Genomic DNA, 25396 nt, shown 5'->3' with positions numbered 1-25396 from the left:
AACCTGGGGAGGCTCTGGGAAATACCAGGAACTAGATGTGTATTAAAATAATTTTTATTGGGATTTTTAAATTTAATAACTATTAATAGAGTAACTAAAAGTAATTGAATACTTATTCTGGACCAGACACTGTGCTAGCTACTTTATAGGAACTGTCACTTTTAATATTTCCAACAACATTATTAGCAAGATACTGTTGTACCCATTTTACAAATGGGAAAATGAGGCCTACAGAGATTTACTTGCTGAACTCAGATACCTGTTATATGGGCGAGACCAGGATTCAAACTCAGGTTTGTCTAACTCCAGAGTCCCTACCAGTTGTTAACCTGTACTGCTCTGACTGCCATGCAAAGGAAGGTGAACTTTATTCTGAAGGGAATAGAGAGGGAGGCAGAAAATTTTTAAGAATGAAAGTGACAGGCTCAAAAAAAATGCATTTTAAAAAAAGACAGCTCTCACACAGAGTGGATGCTTCGTAGCAAAGCAGAGTCAAGTCTGAATATTTAATCCTCTAGAACAGAGCTGGTGAGGGTATCAGTTAAGACAGGGACCATAGATGGATGGAGAGAGGGTAATAGACTTGAAAGTCAGGTAGAGGATTTGATAATACTTGCTGACCCATGACATTTGGACGAATGAGAAAAAAAAGGAACTGCTGACCTGAACAGATGGGGGAGAGGGAGTGAAGGTGCCTTTCAGTTAAGATGGGGAATATAGGAGGGAAAAAATAGCTTTGGGAAGCAAGATGATGCAGTTTTGGAAAGAAGCTGAGTTTGAAGTGCCTATTATCCATCCAGAAGGACCTGGCCATCAGGCAGTTAGAAATATTGGTGTAGAGCTCAGGACAGGGGTCTCAGAAGATACCAATTTGGGAGCACTTGACAGAGAGCAGAGATATGGAAAGTAGGGAAGCCGTGATCTCACTTTAGTTTCAAGGAGAGAAGAAAAAAAAAAAAACAGCCAAGGTCAGCATGGGTGAAACAACCAGAAATATTGATGCGGCCTGGAAGAGAAAGAGAACATGAGAAGGCTGAGATGAGGACCTGGAGAAGGAGAAGGATGATCAGGAGAGGGTGTGAACCCGAAGGCCAAGTCCTCTTCCAAGGAAGCAAAGGTAGAATCAACAGGGCATGTAGTTTCTCTCTGCACACACCCATGAACCTGTACCCCACTACCCTCACTAAGGCAGAATTAAACCTGAACAAATACTGTTTTTCTATTCCTAAAAATCCCAGGTTTGGGGCAGACTTTCCTTGAAACCAATCTAACCACATAGAACCTAATCACTAAAGGAAAAGCATTTATTTACCTTGCCCTTAATTTTCCTTTAACTCTCAATCTGAGAGTAGAGAATGATTTAAGTACAGAAATGATTAAATGATAAAACTTACATTTTATATTGTTCTCTTGCATTGATGAACTTCTTTTATGCTGGTCTCCCAAACAAATAGATTTGAAAGATTGCTGTGAGGGTAGGCCTCTACAGTGACAGGAACACAAAATTTTATGCTATTCCTGACTGGATATAAAAAATGCCAGGGCTGATGGCGCAGTGGTTGAGAGTCCGCCTGCCGATGCAGGGGACACGGCTTCGTGCCCCGGTCTGGGAAAATCCCACATGCCACGGAGTGGCTGGACCCGTGAGCCATGGCCACTGAGGCTGCGCGTCCGGAGCCTGTGCTCTGCAACGGGAGAGGCCACTACAGTGAGAGGCCCGCGTACCGCAAAAAAAAAAGAAATGCCACTAAACTTCCCTTGAGATTCATACAGAAAGACTTCCTGGATGTTAAGGGTGCCCAGACTGGTAAAATAAAGCAATGTGATCTCAGAGGCAGGCAGAGGATGTGGAGCACTAACACTTGACACGAAATTGCAGTTTTCCGGGGTCTGCTCAGCTGCTCCTGAACCTGAGATGCTAGACAATTCACTCACCAGAGAACCTCAAGCTGTACCTCAGAGAGCCCTATGTCTGTATGTCCCTGAAAGTCTTACCATGAGGATGCATGAGATGACGGATGCAAAGTTGGTGCCCCACACACCCCTTGAATTCACTACTTCTTAACTCAGAGTACAGACCCAGGCCCTGGATCCACCCTGCATTGGGGGCCTAAGCAGGTGATAAGGGTCTAGGCAGAGACCCAGAGGCATGCTCTGGAAATTGCTGTGACCCTGGAGCAGAAACACACTGCAACCTGTAGCAGGAGGGGCCGCAGTCCCTACACTGCTCCCCCCTTTTCTGAGACATCTCAAAAGACATAACTAAAGTTTAAAAAACAAACAAACAAAAAGTAAATATCCTTCCTTTTCCCTCTCCCTTCTGTGAATTCTCACTGATCTCTATAATGAATGCTTTTAACCTGGCACTGTGCTGAGACAAAGCAGAAAACATAAGTCTTGGCCTTTTCCAAGTTCAGATAAGTGACTGAGAAGGTTAAGCGGTGTCACCTAAGACCTGTACAGCCTTTGTATCTGAGCTCTGTGGAGATGGGCTCTACAAGACCTTGCCCCACGCCACTGCCCACTAGAGGCCTTGCACTTCCACCTCCCAAATGGTACAAGAATCATCTCTAAGGCCTCCATTCTCACTATTTCCTAATGAGAGTAACTTCCTCTCCCCAAAGGAGGACCATGTTCTGCCTGTTTGATCTCTTCCCCAAACTTGAACGCAGAGCCCCACTTCTGTTCTTTCGCTGAGTAATCCAAAACCTGGGGACCGACTTCCCACATGTCTGAATAAAACATGTAGAGACACTACCAAGTCTGGGAAGAGAATCCAAACACAGGTTGAAGCTTTTAGGGATTACTTCGAGAAGTAGAGTGAGTCTCACTGTGAACTCGGCAGAAAAGGAGCAATATGTTTAACGCCCAGCTCACGAAAGTGGGCTTAGGACCTGTACAAACACCCTTCCACCCAACCCCCGGGTTTTGATTCGAAGCAGAGGGTGGGAGTGAGGCCCCAAATTACCGACACTTGAACCCCAGAAATACCACACTTTCCCCGGCAGAAACGGGGCGGGACCGACCGAGATGGCGATTTCCCGCCGGAGGCGGAGAGCCACGCGGGGCGGGGCCCTTTCCGGCGGGGGTGAGGAGGTCAGACCTGCGCGCGGCTCTCAGCTGCCTGAAGGCCAGCCTCCGCGCGCTCAAGCCCGCGAATCCTGAGCGTCCCCTAGTGACTCCGCCTGGCCTAACAGCCCGCACCTCCCACCCCCCCACCCCCCCACTCCCCACCCGGGACAGATTACAGTTCTGGGCCAAGGTCGAGTACGAAGACGCCCTAGAAGAGCCCGACCCTACGGGAGGACCCGTGGCTGCCTCCAAGAAGCGAAACTGGGCGCCCTGGCCGCGCCCAAGAACGCAGCGGCAAGCTCGCCAGGCCAGAGAATCCGACTGACCAAACTCAAAGATCTTGACACCCCGGAAGGCGGCCAGCAAGCAGGGGACTAGGCCAGATACCTGGCCTTTCTTTAGCCTATCTGTTGGAGCCCAACGCTCTGCCCGCTCTAACAGCCTCTCCTCCCGGGGTATGCGAGGGTCCGCCGGGAGAGCACGGCCAAGTGGCACAGCTTCTTCCAAGTGCAGTTGTGGGTGGCTCTGAAAAGAGCCTTTGGATATGATGGAACCTCGAGCCGAGCGCACACTTCTTAAGCCCGCTCCCCACGGATGCGGCGGGCCAGCTGGATGTCTTTGGGCATGATAGTCACGCGCTTGGCGTGGATAGCGCACAGGTTCGTGTCTTCAAACAGCCCCACCAAGTAGGCCTCGCTCGCCTCCTGCAGCGCCATCACGGCCGAGCTCTGGAAGCGCAGGTCGGTCTTGAAGTCCTGCGCGATCTCGCGCACCAGCCGCTGGAAGGGCAGCTTGCGGATCAGCAGCTCGGTCGACTTCTGGTAGCGCCGGATCTCCCGCAGGGCCACGGTGCCCGGCCGGTAGCGGTGCGGCTTCTTGACGCCGCCGGTGGCCGGCGCGCTCTTGCGGGCCGCCTTGGTGGCCAGCTGCTTCCGCGGGGCCTTGCCACCGGTCGACTTACGGGCAGTCTGCTTTGTACGGGCCATAGCGAACCGAGACACGAGCTCACCGGCGCAGCGACGCGCAAGGAAAGGAACCGGGATCCAGCCCGCCGCAGCGGTCTTTATAGGCACAGTCTTTTCCCGATTGGGCGGATCAGTAATTGAAAGTCCCGCGCTGGCTGTCCATTGGCTGTGACGTCATCGGCCCTAGCGCCACTGATTGGCTTGGGCAGAATCCCCCCTACCCCCGCCCACCCGCCTCCCTTTCTACTTTCCAGTTTGCCAACAGTTTTCCCTGGCTTGTTTTTCCTTTCTTTCAGGGTGAGAGTTAGTTTTGAGCGCAACTGTGTCAGAATGTTCCTCCTCAGCCCTTCGCTCCCTTGGAACGCGCTACCCGCGAAACACTCTTTCTACGCTTTCTAGCTCCCGAATTGAACCTCAACCTTCTGTTTGGCCCCGCCGCCCCGCCGCCCCCGGAACGCCTTGTTGCCTTCTCAGAGCCCCCTAGCTTAGTTGGCATGACGGATCGTTGGGGGGTTTTTTGTTTTGTTTTGTTTCCGCCTTTCGGTGCTTTTCGGATCGGAAAGTTATGTGCGGCCCCCTCCGGGCGCAAGATTCCGCCTCCGAAACCCTAAGTAGGGACCTGTATCTCCGCCGCGAAGGCGCCTTTTTTTTCCCCCTTTGACACAGTCAACTCACTTAAGCCAAACCCCAGGTCCGCCACACTCCCGAAAACTGTCCGCTCCCCTAACCGACTGGGGTGAACGGGGCGTGTACGTGTGTGTGAGAGAGGTAACGTCCCCTTGGTACTAGACCTCAAGTGTTCAGCAGAGGCCTGGGGAACAACTATACTATAGAGTTGCTCACTAGGCGTCCGACTCCGAGTTAAGGCACCGCGGGTCGCCTGACAGAGCACTTAGAACTGAGTCGACCCTGGCGCCCAAGAGGCTTGCTACCTTCACCCGAGTTAACTAACCTCCCGGATTTACAACCCGTCGCCACCCACCGACCGAAGCATAACACCGGTAGGGCACTCAAACATTCCAGAGAATGGGCGAATGGCACTCCCTCCCCCTCTGTACCCCTGGGCCGCACGTCTACTACTGAGAAAGCTGAAACTGAGCAAACTAGGTGTTGAAACAACTCTTCTTACTTGAAAACGTGGGTGGCTCTGAAAAGAGCCTTTGATTTCACAGGTGCCCCTTCAGGTAGGGGGCTTGGGAGGGCTATCCGGAGACCGGCCTCACTTGCCCTTCGCCTTGTGGTGGCTCTCCGTCTTCTTGGGGAGCAACACGGCCTGAATGTTCGGCAAAACGCCGCCCTGGGCGATGGTGACTTTGCCCAACAGCTTGTTCAGCTCCTCGTCATTACGAATGGCCAACTGCAGGTGACGAGGAATGATGCGCGTCTTCTTGTTGTCTCGGGCCGCGTTGCCCGCCAGCTCCAGGATTTCCGCGGTCAGGTACTCGAGGACTGCCGCCATGTACACCGGCGCGCCGGCTCCCACCCGCTCGGCGTAGTTGCCTTTGCGCAGCAGGCGGTGCACTCGCCCCACTGGGAACTGCAGACCTGCGCGGGACGACCGCGACTTGGCCTTGGCACGAGTCTTGCCTCCTTGTTTGCCACGACCAGACATGACAGCCACCGGCACTGCAAAATACCCCTGCTTGACGGCTAACAAATTCACTCTCAACAGCGCCGCTTCACCCTTTTATAGGCAGAACGGCGATAGTCTACGGAGCAATTTGATTGGCTAAAACACATCTTTGTCCTGGTGACCAATAGGATAGCTCAACCAGAATCCGCTCATTTACATAACCTCGTCCCCCTCGCAAGAGAGCCGCTGAAAACTCGCGAATCGCAGCGCGGCGTAATCCGAACCTTAATTTGCGTACAGCCTCTATAAGTACCGAGTCGCTTCCGGTAACCTCGGTGCCGCTGCTGTGTGTGTGTTCGTGGTGGTCTCTGCAGCTCGTGCTTGCCGTTATGCCTGAGCCGGCAAAATCCGCCCCGGCGTCCAAGAAGGGCTCGAAGAAAGCTGTCACCAAAGCCCAGAAGAAGGACGGCAGGAAGCGCAAGCGCAGCCGCAAGGAGAGCTATTCCATCTATGTGTACAAGGTACTGAAGCAAGTGCACCCGGACACCGGCATCTCGTCCAAGGCCATGGGCATCATGAACTCGTTCGTCAACGACATCTTCGAGCGCATCGCGGGCGAAGCGTCGCGCCTGGCGCATTACAACAAGCGCTCGACCATCACCTCCCGGGAGATCCAGACGGCCGTGCGCCTGCTGCTGCCCGGCGAGCTGGCCAAGCACGCCGTGTCCGAGGGCACCAAGGCGGTCACCAAGTACACCAGCTCCAAGTGAGTGCCTGCCGGGATGCGGCACGCGCACGAGTTGCCGGGCCGCTTGACTTTCCAAAGGCTCTTTTCAGAGCCACCCACCTTCTCAGTGGAAGAAGCTGTTATCCAATTTATTTTCATTTTGTTATGGTTCTTTTCTGTGCCACTTACTCTTTCCGTAGTGTAAATTTACCATTTTCCTTAGGATGAAGGGAAAAACCCAAGATAGGACCAGATTTTGTCTATCGATCAAGAACTAGCTAGAGTAATTGTTCATTCTCATGCAAGTAACTTGCCTTTTCCAGTAAAACGGTTAGCGATGGGTGATGATCAGTGTAAATCTACTCAGGAGGATGGGGTAAAAAGTTAAACAGTGGTTGCTCTGCAGCAATTAGATTGTAAATTCATTTTTCTTGAGCTCTGAAAACCAAATGTAACACCGTTTAAAAAAAAAACGCAATACTTTGAGACCACGCCCCAGCACGTATAGAAAATCTATACGTCGACTAAAAAAAAATCTGCGTTAAGAATCAAATTTTATTCGGTGACTTGCTGAGGACTAAGCCCGAGACAGCCTTTCAGATAGCTCTGAGGGACTATTCCAAGGCGGTATGGGAGGAACCAGAATATATACCAGTTTTGCAAAACCAAACCAGGTAGTTGAACGTCAAAAGAATTCTAATTAATGAAAATTTAAAAAAACGATCTCAAGTTAATGAATTTAGCACTTCTCTATGGGAAGGTGAAAGAGTGGGCTGATTGAAATCATTCATTCGATATGCACCTTAACTGTCTAGGTGCAGTATCCTGTTTTTCTCCATCCCGAATCCCCTCAGGGTGCACAGTTGGGGTAGCTGCAGCGGCTGATGGCTTGATGGCCACAACATCCTTTGATTACTGATATGGCAGGTGACATTTTTCATCCACATTTCATCTAGACAATTTTTAGTCTAGACACACGTCGTGTCTCACTTTGCTATTCCTTTCGGTTAATATTTGAACAGAGGCCTGAAGAAGAAAGTGAGCCATAGGATATCTTGGAGAAGAGTATTCTAAGAACAAAAACAGCAAGTGCAAAGGCCCTGAGGCAGGCACAAGTTTGAGGAGTTCAAGGAATAAGCAAGACCACTGTGGTTAAAGCACAGTGAGCAAAGGAAAGATCTGCAGGGAGATGTGATCAGAAAGGTAGTTGAGAGTCATTATGTATGCCATTGAAGGGCCTCTAGGCCATTGCAAAGATTTTGTCTTTAATTCTAAGTAGGTTAGAGTGCCTTTGGAGAGTTTGATAAGAGTACTGACATTATTCGACTTACGCTAAAGCTCACCCAGGATGCTATGTTGAAAAATAGACTATAGATGAGCAAGAGTAGAGGCAGGGAGAATATCAAAAGGGCTACAGTAATAGCTCAGGAGAGAGATGGGTGGTAGCCGTGGAGATGATGAAAAGTAGTCAAGATATATTTTAAATGAAACTGATGAATTGTAAATAGGTTATGACAGAAAGAGAGGAATCAAGGATTAACTGCAGGTTCTTGGACTGAGCACTTGGAAAGAGCTGCAATTTACTGATACGAGAGGCAAGTAGGTTTGGAGGAGGAAAGCCTAGAGTAATGTCTTGGACAAAATTTTGAGACTACTGGTAGCTATCCAGGTGGAAATATCAAATAGGAAATACCAAATTCCCAAGTTGGGAATATGAAATATGAGAACTGGAGTTCAAGGAAGAGAAAGGACAAAGGGGTAGATTCTAAAACCCCGATTCTTGCTCGTTTATAGGTGATCTATCGTTTTTTCTCTGGACGCTTTTAGAATCGCTATAACATGTCTAGATATGGTTTTTTCCATATCTAGCTTTGGTCTCAGTGTTTCACTAAAATCCCCCATCCAACTTCAGTTTCAACCTCCAACCTTAGAAGGCAGAATAATGAAATGTCTAAATCAATGTTAATTGGGCATCCCTTGGCTATTGCAACCACATAAATCACTGTTATCTCTAATAAGTGTAGCAAAATATGAACAAAGGATATCATTAAGAGTTCTAGTTAATATATAGATGATCACTCTCAAACATACATAAGACTTTTAAATATAATGTAGTAAAAAAATCTTATATGTTCATATGTTGAAATTTTATCAGTTAACATTATACTGTAAAAATAAAATGGAATAATTAACGTCTATGAAAGTTTTCTGTACTAGTTTTTTAAATCTGATTACAAGTTTTTAAAATTTTCTCAATTTTTTGTTTTGTAAAATTTAAACCTTTAGAAAAGTTGAAAGAAACTGCAATGACCAGCATTATCTTCATCTAGTTTTACCAATTGTTACTATTTGCTGCATTTGCATTTTCTGAACCATTTGAAAATCAGTTGTAAACATAGTGACATTTTTCCTTACTTAACATTTTTTTTAATTTTTATATAATTTTTTTTTTTTTTTTTTTTTTTTTTTTTTTTTTTTTGCGGTACGTGGGCCTCTCACTGTTGTGGCCTCTCCCGTTGCGGAGCACAGGCTCCGGCCGCGCAGGCTCAGCGGCCATGGCTCACGGGCCTAGCCGCTCCGCGGCATGTGGGATCTTCCCGGACCGGGGCACGAACCCGTGTCCCCTGCATCGGCAGGCGGACTCTCAACCACTATGCCACCAGGGAAGCCCTATATAATTTTTGAAGGTTACTTTCCATTTACAGTTATTACAAAATGTTGGCTATATTCGCCGTGTTGTACAATACATCCTTGAGCCTATCTTACACCCAGTAGTTTGTACTTCCCACTCCCCCACCCCTAAATTGCTCCTCTCCACTGGTAACCACTAGTTTGTTCTCTGTATCTGTGAGTCTGCTTCTTTTATGTTATATTTACTAGTTTGTTGTAATTTTTAGATTCCACATATAAATATTATACAGTATCTTTCTCTGATCTATTTCACTTAGCATAATGCCCTCCAAGTCCATCCATGTTCCTGCAAATGGCAAAATTTCATTCTTTTCCCTAAATACTTTATTTACATGTCTCTCTTAAAAATAAGGACATTCTCCTATATAACTACAGTACCATTATTACACGCCAAAAATTTAATATTGATTCAGTAATATTAACCAATATGCAATCTATATTCAAATTTCTCCAATTGTCGAAAAAATATCCTTTAAAGCAGCGGTGCCCAACCTTTTTGGCACCAGGGACCGGTTTTGTGGAAGACAATTTTACACAGACGTGCGTGGGGGGCGGTTTCAGGCAGTAACGCGAGCAATGGGGAGCAGCAGTTGAAGCTTCCCTCGCTCGCCCGCCGCTCACCTCGTGCTGTGCGGCCCGGTTCCCAACAAGCCGTGGACCCCCACTGGTCCGCTGCCCGGGAGTTGGGGACCCCTGCTATAAAGGTGTGGCATTAATTTCCTACGGCTGTTGTAACAAATAACTATAAACTGGTGGCTTAAAACAAATTTATTCTCTTAAAGTTCTGGAGATCAGAAGCACAAAAATCAGTTTCACCAGGCAGGTCTCAAAACTGCTCTCTCCAAAGGTTCTAGGGGAGAATCCTTTTCCATGCATTTTCCAGGTTCTAGAGGAGCATATTTCTTGGCTCATGGTTCCTGCCTCCATTCTCAAAGCCAGCATCCTACCATCTTCAAATTCTCTGCTTCCATCACCTTTTTCCTCCCTTGGCTTTTTTTTGCCTCTCATGAGGACACTGGTGATTACATTTGGGTCCACCCAAATAATCCAGCATAATCTCCCTATCTCAAAATCACACCAGGAAAATCCCCTTTGACCTTTAAGGTAATGTTCACAGATTCTAGGGTTTAGATGTGGACATATTTAGGAGCCCTATTCAGCCTACCCCAGCTGTTGACTACTGTTATAAGTTGAATTGTGTCCCCTCAAAAGATATGTTGAAATCTAACTCCCCAGTGCCTTAGAATGTGGCCTTATTTGAAAATAGGGTCTTTATAGATGTAATCAAGTTAAAATAAGGTCATTAGGGTGGGCTCTAATCCAGTATGACAGGTGTCCTTCTAATAAAATGTAGAAATGCACAGGAAGAAAACTGAGACAAATGTCAGGGTTTGTCGTAAACCAAATAATACCTGGGGCTACCAGAAGCTGAAAGACAAGGAAGGATCCTGGCCAAGAGCCTTCAGAGGGACAGGGGCCTGCCAACACATTGACTTTAGACTTCTAGCCTCCAGAAATGATGACAGAATAAATTTCCGTTGTTTTAAGCCACTCAGTTTGTGGGAATTTGTTATGGCAGCCCTAAGAAACTAATGCAAACTAAAATTTTTAATAATAGAATTATTTAATTTTTAAATAAAATTTCAGATTTTTAAAAATCCTAGACTGTCCTTCATTTTAATGGCAATATTAATCTTTGGCCCTGGTCAAATATTGATTTTAAAACGTGGACATTTAGTCCAAATGTGTAGTTGGAGCACCTCTATTTTTCCTTATCTACCCTATTTGGCCTCTTTGAGATCTTCCAAGATAAAAGGTCTATCATCTTTCCTTTTATTCTGGGAAATTATTATTTCTCAAATATTTCAAGATCCAAGTAGGGCTCTGAGGCTGGCTGAACTCCATGAGTGGCTCAGCTTTCCAATTCTTCCTCTCAGCAGTTGCCCTCCTGTGGCCTACAATCATTCTTGCCTTCACACCCACATAACACTACATTCTGCTGCAGCCTCCTGAAAGCAAAGATTCTTTACCAAAAGATAAGAGCAATCTACATTCCCAGTAGTTCAATTTCTGAAATGTTTGTGCTGATTAGATTGGTCTAGATTCCTGAGCTAATCAGTGTGGGAAGTGGTTAGGACTACATTTAAACCAATCATGCCAACGCTAAGAACTGTAGATAAGATCTGTTTTCTGGGAAACACATGTGGCAATGGTTCTCAAACTTGATTGCTCATTAGAGTCACCTGGGGAACTTATTTTAAAATTCCAAGTGGTGACTGTGTCCCAAATCACTTAAATCAGAATTTCTGGGGATGGCACCCAGACATCAGTATTTCTAAAAGTTCTCCAGGTACCTATGGGCAGTCAAGTTTGAGCTCCACCTACATAAGGGATTAGGTGAGCTCCTTAATGAAAATCAGCATAAAATTAGAAAAACAGAATAAGAAAAATGCTACATAGTCAATAACATACATTATAGGGCTATCAACTACTAAGTTATACTACATAAACACATACGAAATCAAATCTCAAAGAATACGTTAAGGAAACATAGAAGGAGAAATAAAGTCTAGAAGAATAAGGTGATAGCCTTCATCCCCAGTGCTGTGTTTACAGTGTGGACAAAGAATGTCTCCTGCCATTTCAGTAAGCAAAAGATGTTGTGGCCAAAAAGCCCTCAGCCACTGCAGCGGCCCCTGACGGTGCACCCTGAGGAGATTCAGGATGGAGAAAAACAAGATAATGGCCCTACATAGTTAAGGTGCATATCAAAGAAATGGTTTCAATAAGGCCAAACTCTTGTATCTTCCCATACCTAGGAAAGCACTAAAATCATTAACTTGAGATGTCTGTTTTTGTGATTACCAGTAATCTTTTGATGTTCGACTACATGTTTGGTTATTTTTTTCATCAAAAACTCCTCTATATCCTGGCTCCTCCCTTACCTCTTTGGAACAGTCCCTTGGATCTGAGAGGCTGTATCCCAGGCTTAAGTCCTCAGCTAAGTCCACCGAATAAAACATACTTCTCAATTTTTAGGTTGTGCACTTTTTTAAAAAGCAGGTTCATGTTATCTTTGCTGAGCCCTAGATGCATCTCTCACACTGCCAACTCCATTTATCGAGTTGAATGTTGAATGTCAACTCCATATATTGAAGGTTCTCAATCTTAAATCAGAATTCTGGATCTCCCTTCAATGCCCCAACCTATCCCTCCTCCCAGTATTCAATCCTAATCAACAGCACCACTGTTTACGCAGTTGCTCAGGCTAAAAACCTAGGGGTTTTGCTCCTATCCACAGTACTACCTCCAAAATATAATCCTAATCGCAACATTTCTCACCATCTCCATTATTATTACTGTTCTCCAATCCGGCATGTCTAGACTACCCAGTGGTTCTCACACTTTAGCATGCATCAGAATCACCCAGAGGGCTCGTTAACACAAATTATTAGGGTCTGAAGATTCCACCTTTAATAAATTCTCAGGTAATTCTAATACTGCTGGTCTGGAAAAGAGACTTTAATTGAGTCACTGCTCTAGCCTGCAACACTGTAATAGCCCTCCTAATTGGTTCCCTTGCTTCTACTATGGACAGTCTAGGATCTTTGATTCACCGTAGCAACCAGAGGGATCTACTTTAAGGTTAATGAGGTCCTGTTATTCATGTCCCTACAGAAAGCAATCCAAGGGTTCCCAAAGCACTGACACTAACCTCTGAAGCCAGTCTCCTCTGCATTCCCAGCTATATTGGGGCTTTTTGCTCCTCGAACATTTCAAATATTTTCCTGCTTTGGAAATTATGCATATCTTATTTCCATTGTATGGACATGTCTTTTAAATTGGGCAAGCTTTTCTAAGAGGTAATTCTCTGGGGAGAACACTATCACCGAGTATTAGGCAAGTTTTATGTGATTTGATCTAAGATGAGGCAGACAGAACCTACCAGAAGAATGGTTAATTCCTAGGTATCAAGACCAAGCTCCAATTTCCCTATTGGGGAATCTACACATCAACTGGGTACTCAGGTGCTTGTGAATGCAAGATACACAAATGCAAGGAAGTTGTTACTACCAATTGAAAGTTGAGTTATTCCTTTTTTATAAACACCGAGCACACAGTACAAAAAATTAATTACAACCACTGTTTTACCACTTGGGATGGGAACACCAGATGGTCGCACCTTTGATATTCCAACTTCACCTTGCATACCTAAGTTCATAAAAAACATCATTGAAACAGCCAGTTTCAAAAGTTCTGACAAAACTCAGCACATCTATCTATACCCCATCAGCTTCTCCCAAACTAGGTAAGAATACTCCGTCACTTATCTGGAAGTAATGGCTGTGTTCGTACTTAACGACTGTGAATGCTATTAACGTTCACTAGGTGAGGAAACCAAAAAGCAAAGAAGGACCACAAAAAACCCGTGTAAAACAACATGACAGCTTCTTCCACTGAGAAGGTGGGTGGCTCTGAAAAGAGCCTTTGGAAAGTCAAGCGGCCCGGCAACTCGTGCGCGTGCCGCATCCCGGCAGGCACTCACTTGGAGCTGGTGTACTTGGTGACCGCCTTGGTGCCCTCGGACACGGCGTGCTTGGCCAGCTCGCCGGGCAGCAGCAGGCGCACGGCCGTCTGGATCTCCCGGGAGGTGATGGTCGAGCGCTTGTTGTAATGCGCCAGGCGCGACGCTTCGCCCGCGATGCGCTCGAAGATGTCGTTGACGAACGAGTTCATGATGCCCATGGCCTTGGACGAGATGCCGGTGTCCGGGTGCACTTGCTTCAGTACCTTGTACACATAGATGGAATAGCTCTCCTTGCGGCTGCGCTTGCGCTTCCTGCCGTCCTTCTTCTGGGCTTTGGTGACAGCTTTCTTCGAGCCCTTCTTGGACGCCGGGGCGGATTTTGCCGGCTCAGGCATAACGGCAAGCACGAGCTGCAGAGACCACCACGAACACACACACAGCAGCGGCACCGAGGTTACCGGAAGCGACTCGGTACTTATAGAGGCTGTACGCAAATTAAGGTTCGGATTACGCCGCGCTGCGATTCGCGAGTTTTCAGCGGCTCTCTTGCGAGGGGGACGAGGTTATGTAAATGAGCGGATTCTGGTTGAGCTATCCTATTGGTCACCAGGACAAAGATGTGTTTTAGCCAATCAAATTGCTCCGTAGACTATCGCCGTTCTGCCTATAAAAGGGTGAAGCGGCGCTGTTGAGAGTGAATTTGTTAGCCGTCAAGCAGGGGTATTTTGCAGTGCCGGTGGCTGTCATGTCTGGTCGTGGCAAACAAGGAGGCAAGACTCGCGCCAAGGCCAAGTCGCGGTCGTCCCGCGCAGGTCTGCAGTTCCCGGTGGGGCGAGTGCACCGCCTGCTGCGCAAAGGCAACTACGCCGAGCGGGTGGGAGCCGGCGCGCCGGTGTACATGGCGGCAGTCCTCGAGTACCTGACCGCGGAAATCCTGGAGCTGGCGGGCAACGCGGCCCGAGACAACAAGAAGACGCGCATCATTCCTCGTCACCTGCAGTTGGCCATTCGTAATGACGAGGAGCTGAACAAGCTGTTGGGCAAAGTCACCATCGCCCAGGGCGGCGTTTTGCCGAACATTCAGGCCGTGTTGCTCCCCAAGAAGACGGAGAGCCACCACAAGGCGAAGGGCAAGTGAGGCCGGTCTCCGGATAGCCCTCCCAAGCCCCCTACCTGAAGGGGCACCTGTGAAATCAAAGGCTCTTTTCAGAGCCACCCACGTTTTCAAGTAAGAAGAGTTGTTTCAACACCTAGTTTGCTCAGTTTCAGCTTTCTCAGTAGTAGACGTGCGGCCCAGGGGTACAGAGGGGGAGGGAGTGCCATTCGCCCATTCTCTGGAATGTTTGAGTGCCCTACCGGTGTTATGCTTCGGTCGGTGGGTGGCGACGGGTTGTAAATCCGGGAGGTTAGTTAACTCGGGTGAAGGTAGCAAGCCTCTTGGGCGCCAGGGTCGACTCAGTTCTAAGTGCTCTGTCAGGCGACCCGCGGTGCCTTAACTCGGAGTCGGACGCCTAGTGAGCAACTCTATAGTATAGTTGTTCCCCAGGCCTCTGCTGAACACTTGAGGTCTAGTACCAAGGGGACGTTACCTCTCTCACACACACGTACACGCCCCGTTCACCCCAGTCGGTTAGGGGAGCGGACAGTTTTCGGGAGTGTGGCGGACCTGGGGTTTGGCTTAAGTGAGTTGACTGTGTCAAAGGGGGAAAAAAAAGGCGCCTTCGCGGCGGAGATACAGGTCCCTACTTAGGGTTTCGGAGGCGGAATCTTGCGCCCGGAGGGGGCCGCACATAACTTTCCGATCCGAAAAGCACCGAAAGGCGGAAACAAAACAAAACAAAAAACCCCCCAACGATCCGTCATGCCAACTAAGCTAGGGGGCTCTGAGAAGGCAACAAGGCGTTCCGGGGGCGGCGGGGCGGCGGGGCCAAACAGAAGGTTGAGGTTCAATTCGGGAGCTAGAAAGCGTAGAAAGAGTGTTTCGCGGGTAGCGCGTTCCAAGGGAGCGAAGGGCTGAGGAGGAACATTCTGACACAGTTGCGCTCAAAACTAACTCTCACCCTGAAAGAAAGGAAAAACAAGCCAGGGAAAACTGTTGGCAAACTGGAAAGTAGAAAGGGAGGCGGGTGGGCGGGGGTAGGGGGGATTCTGCCCAAGCCAATCAGTGGCGCTAGGGCCGATGACGTCACAGCCAATGGACAGCCAGCGCGGGACTTTCAATTACTGATCCGCCCAATCGGGAAAAGACTGTGCCTATAAAGACCGCTGCGGCGGGCTGGATCCCGGTTCCTTTCCTTGCGCGTCGCTGCGCCGGTGAGCTCGTGTCTCGGTTCGCTATGGCCCGTACAAAGCAGACTGCCCGTAAGTCGACCGGTGGCAAGGCCCCGCGGAAGCAGCTGGCCACCAAGGCGGCCCGCAAGAGCGCGCCGGCCACCGGCGGCGTCAAGAAGCCGCACCGCTACCGGCCGGGCACCGTGGCCCTGCGGGAGATCCGGCGCTACCAGAAGTCGACCGAGCTGCTGATCCGCAAGCTGCCCTTCCAGCGGCTGGTGCGCGAGATCGCGCAGGACTTCAAGACCGACCTGCGCTTCCAGAGCTCGGCCGTGATGGCGCTGCAGGAGGCGAGCGAGGCCTACTTGGTGGGGCTGTTTGAAGACACGAACCTGTGCGCTATCCACGCCAAGCGCGTGACTATCATGCCCAAAGACATCCAGCTGGCCCGCCGCATCCGTGGGGAGCGGGCTTAAGAAGTGTGCGCTCGGCTCGAGGTTCCATCATATCCAAAGGCTCTTTTCAGAGCCACCCACAACTGCACTTGGAAGAAGCTGTGCCACTTGGCCGTGCTCTCCCGGCGGACCCTCGCATACCCCGGGAGGAGAGGCTGTTAGAGCGGGCAGAGCGTTGGGCTCCAACAGATAGGCTAAAGAAAGGCCAGGTATCTGGCCTAGTCCCCTGCTTGCTGGCCGCCTTCCGGGGTGTCAAGATCTTTGAGTTTGGTCAGTCGGATTCTCTGGCCTGGCGAGCTTGCCGCTGCGTTCTTGGGCGCGGCCAGGGCGCCCAGTTTCGCTTCTTGGAGGCAGCCACGGGTCCTCCCGTAGGGTCGGGCTCTTCTAGGGCGTCTTCGTACTCGACCTTGGCCCAGAACTGTAATCTGTCCCGGGTGGGGAGTGGGGGGGTGGGGGGGTGGGAGGTGCGGGCTGTTAGGCCAGGCGGAGTCACTAGGGGACGCTCAGGATTCGCGGGCTTGAGCGCGCGGAGGCTGGCCTTCAGGCAGCTGAGAGCCGCGCGCAGGTCTGACCTCCTCACCCCCGCCGGAAAGGGCCCCGCCCCGCGTGGCTCTCCGCCTCCGGCGGGAAATCGCCATCTCGGTCGGTCCCGCCCCGTTTCTGCCGGGGAAAGTGAGGGATTGTTGCAACCTGCCTGTGTGTTGGTTGTCGGTAATGCCCAGGCATCACTCCTCAGCGAAGAATTTAGCGGAGGCCATTCATCCCCTTACTCCACCCTCTCTCAAAACTCCTGCGCGGGCCTCAAAGATTTCTCCTGTTATTTTAAGCCCTTGACATTCTCACTTTCCTCAGCCTTGCTCCTTTTCTTTCAAATGCCAACCCCACTCAGACAAGTACTGGTAGCTGTGTGCAGGAATAGACCAGAGGACGAAATAGGATCTGGTGTCTGCGGCTTGGCATTCAGTTCAGGCAGTCGGGTGGGTTTGACCGGCCTGAGCCCAAAGGAGTAGCTGTGGGGAAAGGGACAGACGGCCGGGAGCTCAAGGGCCGCCATAACCTAGGCCACTCCCCGGGGACTCGGTCTTGTAGGTATTGTTCTCGGCTCCACAGCAGGAGACTGATTCTTCCTGGAAGACATCCCGAGAGGCATAGGCGTGAGTTCTGTGTAGTTATATGAGAAGTCATCCAGGTCAAGGCGCTCAGAGTTCAAGCTGTGGGAGGCAGTGAACCAATAGAAGGCAGAACAGACCCTGCTCCTCTCCCTTGCACCCATTTGCTGGTCCCAGGATCTGTAAGGGCAGAGATTTTACGTGGTCTCAGAGGGGCAATTCCTGCACCAGATGAGAGCAGAAGTCCAAGGTCTCTTACTGTCTTTTAGGAATGAACCTGTTCAACTGAGGGAGTGGGACAGTATCTTGTAGAGCCCACACTACACAAGACTCAGATAGGAGCTACTTATGTGGGTCTCAGATGTTATCTCTTTTTAACCTTGATCATCGCTTGTTTGCATCTGGAAGAGGCCAGAGTTTGTGTTTTTGTTGTCTCAGCACAGTTGATAGATAAAAGCATTACCAGAGATGGGAGAGAATTCACTGAGGGGAATAGAAACTGAAGTAGACATACTTTTGTAAACTTTTTTGCCCTTTGCAAGGAGTGTGGGGAAAAAAAGAGCAATGTGGACTGCAGCTTCTGACAGTGGGTCCCCAGTTTGCAGCCCCAGGCTCACAGAGATTTTCAGAATAGGCCCTGTTATGGGCTGAATTTGCCCCCCAACAATTCATATGTTGAAGCCCTAATTCCTTGTACCTCAGAATGTAACTGTATTTGGGCATAGGACCTCTAAACAGGCAATTAAGTTTAAAATGGGGTCATTAAGATGGACCCTAAATGAATCGTGTCCTTATAAGAAGAAGCAATCAGGACACAGACAACACAGAAGGATATCCATGTGAGGACACAATGAGAAGGCAGCCATCTGCAAGCCAAAGAGACAGGTCTCAGAAGAAATCCAACCTGCCGACATCTTGATCTTGGACTTCTAACATTGAACTGTGAGAAAATAAAATTAGTTGTTTAAGCCTCCCAGTCTGTGGTATTTTGTTATGGCTGCCCTAGAAAACTAATACAGACCCAGGGTTTCATTCCCTGCTCAGACCAACACTGCAAGATGGGATCCTCAGGATCTGTACTCTGTGAGATATAAGCAGAAGCAGCAGTGACTCAGGGCTGTGCAGGGATGGCACATTTACACCCAGCATCTCATCCACTGAAGTTTGTTTTCAAAGAGGCAGCCTGAAGTTCTCAGACGGTGATTGACTTTCCAGCATGTCTGAGCCATTAGTGGCTCAGCAGACCCCTGAGCACATAGATTTCCATGTTAGGGCTCTTCCTCCCCAGGATCATACTCCCTGAAGGGATACTGCATCAGATTTAAAAGCAGATATCTAAGATCTCCCTGTGGCTCTGAAATTTGGGGTCAGCCTGGGCATCTGTCATGGCTAAGGCAGGTCAGGGGTTCCTAGCTTAGCAGGAATGTCTATATCCTGCCTTCACCCCCTCATTTTTCTACCCACGTCTGTCCTCCTACCACAGCAGTAGATTGCTCACTCACCAAACTCAATGCTTGCAGGGTGTGGAAGGATAATGACGAAAGAAAGCAGAGAGGGAGGAGCACTGGTCTCTTGCTGGTGGAACAGGGGAGGCCCTCCTTGGTTGGTCTTTCCTGGTTTCCTGTCAAAGGTGAGCCCCTTAAGGGCAGGGCCTTGTCTGCATCATTGATCCCTCTTCCAGGGCTGCTACACAGCCGGGCTCTGGGCCTCAACCATGGAAGTGTTCTCTACTCAGCTGACAGCCCCCTGCCCTCACATGGGGCCAAGAAACAACAGGCAGTGGAAACAGGTGTATACACACTCACTTTCTGAGGAAGTGGGCCTGTCTGACCCAATCCCTGTCACCCAGTGGAGAGTCAGGCCTTGGCAAAACACTGCTGCCTCACCAATCAGCAGCTGTTTGGGAGATTTGCCCCACAAGGCCAAGACAACAGAATCTGGTTCTCACTGTGAGCCTGTTCTGGGAGGTGTGAAGAGTTCTCCAGTGCCTTCAGGGCTTCCCAAACTGCCACAGGCATTTTAGCTTTGACACCTTTTGGGTAATAGGACAAAGATGATATTCCTGCCACTGTTCTGTGAAGGTCAAACTTCCTAGGCCTAATAGGAAACTTCTGGAATGTCTTCATTGGTTTGAAAACCTAGGGTGAAGTAGTACCCAATTTTTTTAATGTCAATATCAAAATTTAATTATTTTAGGTACTTAAGTAATTTTCCTCTTTCAGATTACAAAAAACAAAATCAAGCAAAAAGAAATTCATGTTCTTTTTAAAAGTTTCATCATGTCCAGCCTGTTTCCAGAAAAAGTTGGTCATGGAACTGGATTGTTTATTGGACTTTGTGTCCTTTAATCAGAGCTGTTGGTGGCCTCAGTTAAGGCAGTGGCTAGGAGTGGACAGAGATACAGTGATGGACTTGAGGGAATTGTAGAAAGTAAATTTGATAAGATTTAGGTATTTGGAGAATGCAAGAGAGGAAGGAACCTCTCCTTGGCTTGAGAAGCTAGGAGATAATGGTAGTTTTCACTAAGGTGGAGAATTTAGGGAGAAGAAATTGCTTTTGGAACCAAGAAGCTGCATAAAGTCCCTTCCAACATTGAAGTTGAGATTCCTGTTATCCATCTAGGATACATTCACTAAGAGTTAGGAATATTAATTTAAACAGCAAAGGCGCTCAGCTGGAGCTACTTTGGGGGACGCCCTTAGCAGATAGATAAGGGTAACAGAAGGCAAGGAATGAGATGAGATCTACCCAGGGGTCAAGGAGAAGAGAAGAGGACTGAGGCAGGCATCCTGGGCAAGCAGGACCAGTGATGGGGCTGGTAGATGAAGAGAACACCAAGAGGCAGAAGGAGAGCTGGAAAGAGAAGAGGGCCACCAGGAGAAAGTGTCCCAAGGGGCAACTGTGGTCATCATAGGGACATATTGTACACTGAAGTTCAGAAATAACAACCACTTATGCATTAAGCTCAGTCACTTCTGACTATGCTTTATATTTTGTATCTCTTTTAATCACCATGACAACCCTGCAAGGCAAGTAGATGTTCTATCATCCTCATTTTAGACTGGGAAGCTTTGAGTATTTTGCCCAAGCTCTCACAGCTAGTGAGTGCCAGGGCCAGGGATTCTGACCAAAGTGCTGGGACTCCGAAGTTCATATTAAGCAGAAAACACCAAGTAAAGGGCAAGTACTGGAAGCTGGGAAGGGACATGACAGGAGGTGTCTGATTGAACACAGGTTTGAGGGCCTCATTGCTTCAGTGGACTCTCTTCCTCCTGCTTACCCAGAAACCCTGGCTTCTGAATCCTAACTCAAAAGGACCCAGTATCCAGGCCCCTCCCAGCTCTCAGGGAACTCTCAGGAATTTGCAGGCCAACAGCAGGTCTGGAAGGAATTTCCTGCAGGTTGGCTCCAGAAGAGGGCAGAAGGTAGCTTCCCTGGGCTGTAACCCTTGCCCACAGATGGCTAAAGCCAACCATTAGCCTGCTTCTGGTGACCTTTGCTGAGGGCAGAGTTCACCACTAGTGACCTGCTTAATGGGTCAGTGCTTGAAGGGGGGTGCTTTAGGGAGTGGTTCATATTTGTGGTAGACTGAATAACAGCCCCCCATTAGCATGCCTGCATCCTAATCCCTGGACTCTCTGAATGTGTTACCTTATATGGCAAAAGGGACTTTGCCAATGTGATTAAATTAAGGACCCTGAGGCAGGGAGATTATCCTGGATTATCTGGGTGGGCCCTAAATGTAATCACAACAGACCTTATTAGAGGGAGGCACGAGGCTCAGTGGGGAGAAGGTGATGTAATGACAGAAGCAGGGATGGGGTGATGAGGCCAGGAGCCAAGAAATGCCAGCAACCTCTAGAAGCTAGAAGAGACGAGTGGATTCTCCCCACAGAGCCTCCAGAAGGAATCAGTCTTTCCGGCACTTGATTTTAGCCCCTTAAGAGTCATTTTTGGCTTCTGACCTCCAGAACTACAAGAGAATAAATTTGTGTTGTTTTAAGCCACTAAATCTGTGGTAATTTGTTAACGCAGGAATGGGAAACTAATACACCATCCTGTATTCATGAAAGACACTAGTTTCTTTTCATTTGTGGGAAGGGAGATTTGAGTGTGATAAGAAGCAGAGTGTGCAGTGTACTTGGAGGAAAGGTGGGAGGGAGGGAAGGGAGATGGCAGAGGAGAAGAAATGGCCTCAAGAATGGGAGACTTGGTACTCCACAGCTATCAGACTGGCCCCTTCATGAGCCCCTTGACCTGCTCAACCCAGAGTTCCTCAGGGCATCTCCATCTTCACAAGTGGCACTGAGGGCCTCTAGACACTGGTTGACCTCTCCCAGCCATGGACGTCTGTAGGGCTCCCTGAGGCCATACCAGGGCAGGAAGAACCCAGATTGACTCCGTTGTGGTCTGCAGCAGTGGCAAACTCTTCTTACTCTTCAGGACATCTCACACCCAAACTGCTGCAAGCATGCTGTGTTCTTTTCCTTAGGGCTGCTATACTATAGCAAATTACCACAAACTTGCTAGCTTAAAACAACAGAAATTTATTCTCTCACAGTTCTGGAGATCAGTAGTCTGAAATCAAAGTATCAGCAGGGCCATGCTCTCTCCAGAGCTTCTAGGGGAGAATTCTTCCTTGCCTCTTTCAGCTTCCACTGTCTACTGGCGTTCCTTGGCTTCTGGCAGCATCACTCCAATTTCTGCCTTTGTCTTCACAGGACCTTCTTCCCTGAATCTCTGTGTCCAACTCTCCCTCTCCTTTCACTTATCCCACCCTCAATCCAGGATGATTTCATCTCAAGACCCTTAGTTACATCTGCAAAGACCATATTTCCAAACAAAATCACATTCTGAGCTTCCGGGTAGACATGAATCTGGGGGGAGGACACTATTCAAACCACTACGGATGCTGAGCCCTGAGCCCCTAGGGCCCTCTGGAAGCAGGCCCAGACTTCCCCTGGTTTCCCTCTGTCTAGGTGCCCATGAACTCTCCACCTCCAAAAGGCCATCTGTCAGTCACTTGCACCTGAGTATTAAAACTAAAAGCAATAGCTTTGCATTTTTACTAATGCTGTCTGTGCCCATGAGTGTGGAGCCTAGAGGAGAGGCTGTATCTCCACATGCGGAAGTCCAGGCTTCAGGGGCAGTGCAGGGAAATGTCTTTGGCCCTTGGTTAGATGCCTCTGGTAATCATGAGACAGCCTGAACTGTCTGGGCAATAGTAGAATGTTCCCGGATTCATTTGTCTGGGAAAAGCTGGAAGAGAAAAGATATGGAGCTAGAATAGGAGTTCAATGTCTCAGTTTCAATATCTGTAAAATAGTGACAATAAATGTAGACACCTCATAGGATTACCATAGGGATAAAATGAGATAAATACAAGTAATGCAAAAGACTTAGAGCAGAGTTTCAACATGGCAATAAATTAATAATTATTAGTCAATTTAATTAACATTATGATAAACACTAATTGATATTAGTCCTAAATCTTTCCTTTAGGAACATTACAATCATGTTGTGGAAAGAAAGACTAATACATAGGAAACAATGGGTACATTATTTAATCTCTAGATGATTAGCATCTTGAGATTCTGCTAGACTGTGGCCCAGACATTAAGAATACTTGGGTTCCTGAGTGCCTTATGAATCACAAAAGCTATTCACTTATGTCCTCTCATTTGATTCCACAAGAACTCAGGAAAGGAAGAAGAGGTTTGTTTCCCTGCCTTACAGTTAAGAAAATTTCTGGTGAAGATGAGACACCTGGGTCTGTGGTTCACCCAGCTAAAAAGTGGCCAGGATGGAATTTGAGCCTAAGTTTTGTGTTTTAAAATCTTAAAATTTGTATGGAGACACAATAGACCCCGAATAGCCAAAGCAGTCTTGAGGGAAAAAAACAGAGCTGGAGGAATCAGACTCCCTGACTTCATATTATACTACAAAGCTACAGTAATCAAGACAATAGAGTACTGAGACAAAAAAAGAAATATAGATCAATGGAACAGGATAGAAAGCCCAGAGATAAACCCACGCACCTATGGTCAACTAATCTATGACAAAGGAGGCAAGGATATACAATGGAGAAAAGACATTCCCTTCAATAAGTGGTACTGGGAAAACTGGACAGCTACATGTAAAAGAATGAAATTAGAACACTCTCTAACACCATGCACAAAAATAAACTCAAAATGGATTAGAGACCTAAATGTAAGACTGGACACTATAAAACTCTTAGAGGAAAACATAGGAAGAACACTCTATGACATAAATCACAGCAAGATCTTTTTTGATCCACCTCCTAGAGTAATGAAAATAAAAACAAAAATAAACAAATGGGACCTAATGAAACTTAAGAGCTTTTGCAAAGCAAAGGAAACTACAAACAAGTCGAAAAGACAACCCTTAGAATGGGAGAAAATATTTGCAAATGAATCAACGGACAAAGGATTAATCTCCAAAATATATAAACAGCTCATGCAGCTCAATATTAAAAGAACAAACAACCCAATCCAAAAATGGGCAGAAGACCTAAATAGACATTTCTCCAAAGAAGACATACAGATGGCCAAGAAGCACATGAAAAGCTGCTCAACACTGCTAATTATTAGAGAAATGCAAATCTAAACCACAATGAGGTATCACCTCACACCAGTTAGAATGGGCATCATCAGAAAATCTACAAACAACAAATGCTGGAGAGGGTGTGGAGAAAAGGGAACCCTCTTGCACTGTTGGTGGAGATGTAAATTGATACAGCCACTGTGGAGAACAGTATGGAGGTTCCTTAAAAAACTAAAAATAGAATTACCATATGACCCAGCAATCCCACTACTGGGCATATACCCTGAGAAAACCATAATTCAAAAAGACACATGGGGCTTCCCTGGTGGCGCAGTGGTTGAGAGTCCGCCTGCCGATGCAGGGGACACGGGTTCGTGCTCCGGTCCGGGAAAGATCCCACATGCCGTGGAGCGGCTGGGCCCGTGAGCCATGGCCGCTGAGCCTGCGCGTCCGGAGCCTGTGCTCCGCAACAGGAGAGGCCACAACAGCGAGAGGCCCGCGTACCGCAAAAAAAAAAAAAAAAAAAAGACACATGCACCCAATGTTCATTGCAGCTCTATTTACAATAGCCAGGACATGGAAGCAACCTAAGTGTCCATCAACAGATGAATGGATAAAGAAGATGTGGCACATATATACAATGGAATATTAGCCATAAAAAGGAACGAAATTGAGTTATTTGTAGTGAGGTGGATGGACCTGGAGACTGTCATACAGAGTGAAGTAAGTCAGAAAGAGAAAAACAAATATCGTATATTAACACATATATGTGGAACCTACAAAAATGGTACAGATGAACCGGTTTGCAGGGCAGAAATAGAGACACAGATGTAGAGAACAAACTTATGGACACCAAAGGGGAGGAAGTGGTGGTGTGATGAATTGGGAGAATTCAAAAAAAAAAAAAAAAGAACTAAGCAAATAAGTAGGTTTTGAAAATATTATTCATGAGTTTGCTTCCATTAAAGCCAGGGGGGGAAAAAAGTTTTGTGTTTTACTTTTTTTTTTTTTTTGTATTAGAGTCAGTGTTTCAAGGAAAAGTGATATACACAATAGATACAAATAACATCAATACATGTACTGTAGGGGAGGAAAACTAATTTTCCCTCTGACCTTTTGAATTTTTAGGTGAGGCCCCCATAATAAAAAGAGAAATTAACAAGAAAAAAGCAAACAAGGTTACTAACAATGTATACCTCATGTATACATGGTAGATACTCAGGATAAAAATGAGTAACACACTGAGGTGGCTTAGAATTCAGATTTAAATATCTTTCTTAATAGGGAAAGAGGACAGGGGATCCAAGCCTCTTAGGGGAGAATAACTGACTTTGAGGAGAAATGAATAGGCCCTAGAAGAATAGATGGGAGGTATGATAGTTTGTGACAAAGTTTGTCTGAGTGTGGTCCCGACTTCTGGTCTCCCATCCTGTGAAGTGTC

General features: G+C 47.6%; 6 protein-coding genes across 6 annotated transcripts; 3 read left to right on the top strand and 3 right to left on the bottom strand.

Moving 5' to 3' along the window:
• Window positions 1-3239: 3239 nt before the first annotated feature.
• On the bottom strand, window positions 3240-5001 carry LOC115846962 (histone H3). The gene has a single exon (XM_070046144.1). The coding sequence runs from the start codon at window positions 4056-4058 to the stop codon at window positions 3648-3650; it is 411 nt and encodes a 136-aa protein (XP_069902245.1). The 5' UTR covers window positions 4059-5001; the 3' UTR covers window positions 3240-3647.
• A 139-nt stretch (window positions 5002-5140) lies between these two features.
• Window positions 5141-5679, bottom strand: LOC132597435 (histone H2A type 2-A). Its single transcript, XM_060300070.1, has one exon. The coding sequence runs from the start codon at window positions 5647-5649 to the stop codon at window positions 5257-5259; it is 393 nt and encodes a 130-aa protein (XP_060156053.1). The 5' UTR covers window positions 5650-5679; the 3' UTR covers window positions 5141-5256.
• Window positions 5680-5767: 88 nt separating this feature from the next.
• On the top strand, window positions 5768-8524 carry LOC132597436 (histone H2B type 2-E-like). The gene has a single exon (XM_060300078.1). The coding sequence runs from the start codon at window positions 6000-6002 to the stop codon at window positions 6378-6380; it is 381 nt and encodes a 126-aa protein (XP_060156061.1). The 5' UTR covers window positions 5768-5999; the 3' UTR covers window positions 6381-8524.
• A 3114-nt stretch (window positions 8525-11638) lies between these two features.
• LOC115850829 (histone H2B type 2-E-like) lies at window positions 11639-14181 on the bottom strand. Its single transcript, XM_030852461.3, has one exon. The coding sequence runs from the start codon at window positions 13949-13951 to the stop codon at window positions 13571-13573; it is 381 nt and encodes a 126-aa protein (XP_030708321.1). The 5' UTR covers window positions 13952-14181; the 3' UTR covers window positions 11639-13570.
• On the top strand, window positions 13702-14810 carry H2AC19 (H2A clustered histone 19). The gene has a single exon (XM_030852460.3). The coding sequence runs from the start codon at window positions 14302-14304 to the stop codon at window positions 14692-14694; it is 393 nt and encodes a 130-aa protein (XP_030708320.1). The 5' UTR covers window positions 13702-14301; the 3' UTR covers window positions 14695-14810.
• A 129-nt stretch (window positions 14811-14939) lies between these two features.
• H3C15 (H3 clustered histone 15) lies at window positions 14940-16711 on the top strand. The gene has a single exon (XM_030852462.2). It carries the CDS (start codon window positions 15893-15895, stop codon window positions 16301-16303), a length of 411 nt encoding a protein of 136 aa, XP_030708322.1. The 5' UTR covers window positions 14940-15892; the 3' UTR covers window positions 16304-16711.
• The last annotated feature ends 8685 nt before the right edge of the window (window positions 16712-25396 follow it).

This window comes from Globicephala melas, chromosome 1 (genome assembly GCF_963455315.2).
Source record: "Globicephala melas chromosome 1, mGloMel1.2, whole genome shotgun sequence".
NCBI lineage: Eukaryota > Metazoa > Chordata > Mammalia > Artiodactyla > Delphinidae > Globicephala > Globicephala melas.
This window is presented reverse-complemented; position numbering and strand designations above follow the sequence as displayed.